We start from the raw sequence: 4,334 nt of genomic DNA, 5'->3' as shown, positions 1-4,334 counted from the left end.
TAGCAAGGGTGCAAGCGGATTTTAAAACTTTTAGAAATATTCGAATTATTGTAGATTATTTAAATGTCAGAAAATCTCAAACATTGATTTTCAAAAAAGGCTATCAAAAAACCGCTACTGAGTCAATTGACAATATGAAGTATTTTTATGTCCCTTTGCACAATGATTTTTGCTTGAAATAATTTGTAAAGGTCTTGAGACAAACATGTACAATATTAATTTTAAACAAGTTTTGACGTTATTGAACTTTGAAAACAAAACTTCACTCCTCAAACCTCAGTATCCATATGCAAATTCTCCTCACTGATCTCCATTCCGTTCTCATGTGCTATTAGTTGGGAGCATTTAAGATAAAAACTTCCTGATAGTCGTCATTTTATTAATTCTCATAAACTTTTCTCTTGATTATAAAGTATTGATATTGTCAGAAGAAATTTGAAGTAGGTCACTCTTGAGACTGAGGGGTTAACACTGTACTTCTGACTCCATTTGGCTGCTTTTCTGGTTATTCCTTGTCAAATAATTTAATTTGTCGTATACCTTGTGCAAATTAATGTTGCACTAGTAACTGCAGATAGATGTCTTTGGCAGCTTACACTAATTCAAAGTCTTGTAAAATTAAAGCCTGTACAAGTTTCATTGACTATAGCATTCCAAAACACAAGTTTTGCTGTCTCTTCACTGTAAAGGAAAAAAATAATTTTGGACTAGTATTTCCTGAAGAATTCTCTCCAGAAGCCGTGTTTCTTCAAAGCAAATAGGAACGACTATGTGCTCGTGGGCGCGCACATAACTCCGCGATCGTTTCAACGCGCGTTGGACAATACCGCAGAAAAACGAAGGCGCATGCTTACGTAATACCATGAGATAGCTTATAGGAACCTTTTATAATTCTTATCCAATTAATCAGTGATCTGGCTGACAGAAGCGTTTGATTTTATTTCACAGCGATCGCCCGTATGGGACAGGACTCAATTTAGTGTCTTCTGTGGGGAACGTGGAAAAACCCACGGAGCATCCCTGCGGTGCAGAGGAGATAAGACAATGGAATCAGCAACTCATGAGGCAAGTGGCATGTTTGAATTACCAATAATAATAATAATAATAATAACAACAATAATAATAATAATAATAATAATAATAATAATAATAATAGTAACAATTCATTTTATTAGTTAATAATTATTTTTTTATTATTTAAGCGAGTGAGTGTAATCCTGACGAGGACTGTCATAGGTAACATTAACAGGTGTTTCGACAAGCTGGGTGAAAGTCGTTTTCAAAGTTAAATGATTTGTGTAACGTAAGTAGATGATATAAATAGTCTGGCCGTTGATGTGCTTGGTCAACGAAGTTGTGATGTTATTGGTCAACAGTCGGTTAAGCCCTGATGCCATTGGCTGTATAGACTACCGTAAACAGCAAGTGATTGGCGCGTTTCGAGCCCTCTTATTCTGATGTCTGTTATTATTCTGTGAGTCTGTTGTTGATATCGTCGATAAGTCGTTTAAAGGGTGCAGGAAGTTGTAGCCAATGTTATTGTTAATGTCACCATTCCTCTAGGTCTGACCTTGCTTGTTCAAAATTTAGGAAGCGCTATCAAGCCAGTGGATAAAAGCTATCAAACCCAACTGAAACCTCCTCTGAAAAATATGATTTATCCAGTGGGATGCGCTATCCCGTTCTATTTTAAGCAGTTAATTTTCTTTTTAAAATAACGACATTTTTGCGGAACTTAATTAATTTATTCAAGCGATGGGAGGAAATAGCAAAGTATAAGTGTTACAATAAACTAGTAATATAGCTGCATGAAATCCTGAGGGCAAGTTACTATAAAAATGGACTCATCACAATTTAGAGCCCAGTTGTTCAAGGGCTGGGAACCTCTCCACTGGATGAATAACTATCTATCCGATAACTCAGTCGGTTTTGACAGCTCTCAGCCGTTGGATAGTTATTTTTCTGGCGCTATCCATCTTTAAGCTTGAACAACCAATGCCTGGTCCTTACTTATTCCACGTTTTTTATGGAATCATATTCGCGAAGGGCGCTTGTATGATTTTTGCAAAACGCACCAATTCGAAAAACCAGGCTTGGTGACGAGATGCCCAAAGGCTTCAAAGTGTGATAAAAACATCCATTACGCTATTTTTTGTCATTTTTTGCTAACGGCTGCAAAAAATTGCTTGCAGGTCAAATACGCAGACAGCTGTTCTGAAAATGGGAAATGCACATGGTACATTTTTTATCATGGAAATCGGAGAGGTTTCTCAACATCGCCGATATGAAACACCTATCCTTAGTGATGCGGTGTACAGTTATCGTTTTGAAAGGTTGATGGGCATCAGAATCTATCCTAACGGTGTTGGCAGTGGAAGAGGAACCCATGTGGCAATTTTCATTCATATGATGGAAAGCACCTTTGACGATCTCCTAGATTGGCCTTATGCTGGGACAATCACTGTTAGCGTTTTAGATCGGAGTGGTTCAAGAGCCCGCAGCGACATCAGTCAGATAATACAAGCAAAGCCTAACTTGTTGGCCTTCCAACAGCCTTATGAAACCATTTGCCGCACCGGGTATGGCTATGAAAGATTCGCTATAATCGAGGAGTTCTTTGGTCCTCGATATGTGAAGAACGATAAATTGTTGTTGAAAATAGAGTTCTCAGGGTAATGATCAAAACGTCCACTACGTAATTCAGTAAAATATTTCTCTAAGAGACTTTATTTTTGTTATAGATTGCACTAACGTAGTGCCTAAAACAATTCAAATGTGTGAAAAGAATGCTATTTTAACTGCTCAAAAGGTAGAATTGGTTGATACATTTGAGATGTGCTCACATAGAGAGACTGAGTTGGTTCTGCCCGACCTTTTCTTTTTTAAAGAAAACTGTTTGCCCAAACAGAGTTAAAGTAGTGCAATGCGTTATAGGGACCGAAGCCTTTTTCTAAGGCCATAATTGTCCATTTCACACGGTTGATTTGCCAGCGGCTATACATGTAGCGTCGCTATAAAAACTATTTGAGTTACATCATTCATCTTAACTTTACTTGTTTTTGCAATTTGTAGAGGAGTAATATGATCCCTGGCATTTTTACTATTTAGTTATTTCAGGGAATCGCTACTCTTAAATAACTTGTACTAAGTAATTTTTTGTAAATATTAACCTCAACATATTACGGGTACAATGAAGTGTGTGGTTGTTGTAGAAAAAAATATTTTAAATTGGGACGTATACAAGACATGGACCCCGGGTTTATGGACTACCCCAATGGACCAAATCCATGGACTACCCCTGAGGACCCAATCCATGGACTACCCCTGTGGACCCGATCCATGGACCACCCTTGTGGATCCGGTCCATGGACCACACCTGTGGACCCGATCCATGGACTACCCCTGAGGACCCGATCCATGGACCACCCCTGTGGACCACCACTTATTTTGTAAAGTTACAAGAATAAAAATCTTTAGATGAAAGAAAGAGTTAATCTTCGCACTCATTTGGAAAATTTAAGCAGGAACCCATGACTGGGAGCGAACAACTCACATACTAAGGGTTCGTTTCTTTGCGGGGATGATCCGAAAAAGGATCATTGATCCAAGATCACGTGGATCACGGTGCTTTAAAGGAACCGAAGAATCCACTGTGGGATTTCTTTGATGCACCGTGATCCAAGTCATGTTGGATCAATGATGCCTTTTTCGGATCATTGCCGCAAAGAAACGCACCTTAAGACTATTTCACGGTATTTTTACAGACCGATCTATTTGTAGGCTACCTTTTCCGCCACAAAGACAAAGACAGTTCCACTTCGGTGACGCTATGGCGTCAAGTTAGTTTCTTATGACTTGTCATCGGGCTCATTCCCGAGAAATTCAATCCAAAAAATAAATTGCTGTCTGTGAAAACGCCGTGACAGGAACATGGGGCTGTCGTTCGTTATGGGCTTCTTATTTTCGCAACTGTCTCTTTAAGACACCTATACCACCTATTTAGTGGTTCCAAAGGGATTCGTCTATAGCCCACACTTCAAATCATGATACATTGCTTTCATTCATCTAGTGTTTTCGCAGGTACAAATTGACCTGCTCTCAGCTTCATAGCTCAGTTGATAGAGGATTGCAACAGCATCGCAGAGGGTCATGGGTTTCCAATCCCTTTGAAGCCACCTGAATTTTTCAGGTGTTTAGAAGAGACAATTGCCAGATAAGTGAGAGGATAACTTCCCTCTTTCGTCTAAAGACTTTTCTGCTTTTAACTCAAGAAAATGAGGGTGGTGGTCTACAGGGCCCAGGGTTGGGCCATGGACTGGGTCCACGAAGGGTCC

The 4,334-nt window shown here is 39.2% G+C and overlaps 1 protein-coding gene across 1 annotated transcript in view; it reads left to right on the top strand.

Annotated features, from left to right (window-relative positions):
* Positions 1–3,188, top strand: part of LOC138057035 (TNF receptor-associated factor 6-like) — a 12,936-nt gene extending 9,748 nt beyond the window's left edge. The window contains exons 2-3 of the mRNA XM_068903042.1: positions 949–1,065; positions 2,193–3,188. Coding sequence (XP_068759143.1) covers positions 949–1,065; positions 2,193–2,676 — 601 coding nt within the window. The 3' untranslated portion in view covers positions 2,677–3,188. The remainder of the gene's footprint in view (positions 1–948; positions 1,066–2,192) is intronic.
* The last annotated feature ends 1,146 nt before the right edge of the window (positions 3,189–4,334 follow it).

Source organism: Montipora capricornis, chromosome 7 (genome assembly GCF_036669925.1).
Source record: "Montipora capricornis isolate CH-2021 chromosome 7, ASM3666992v2, whole genome shotgun sequence".
Lineage (NCBI taxonomy): Eukaryota > Metazoa > Cnidaria > Anthozoa > Scleractinia > Acroporidae > Montipora > Montipora capricornis.
This window is presented reverse-complemented; position numbering and strand designations above follow the sequence as displayed.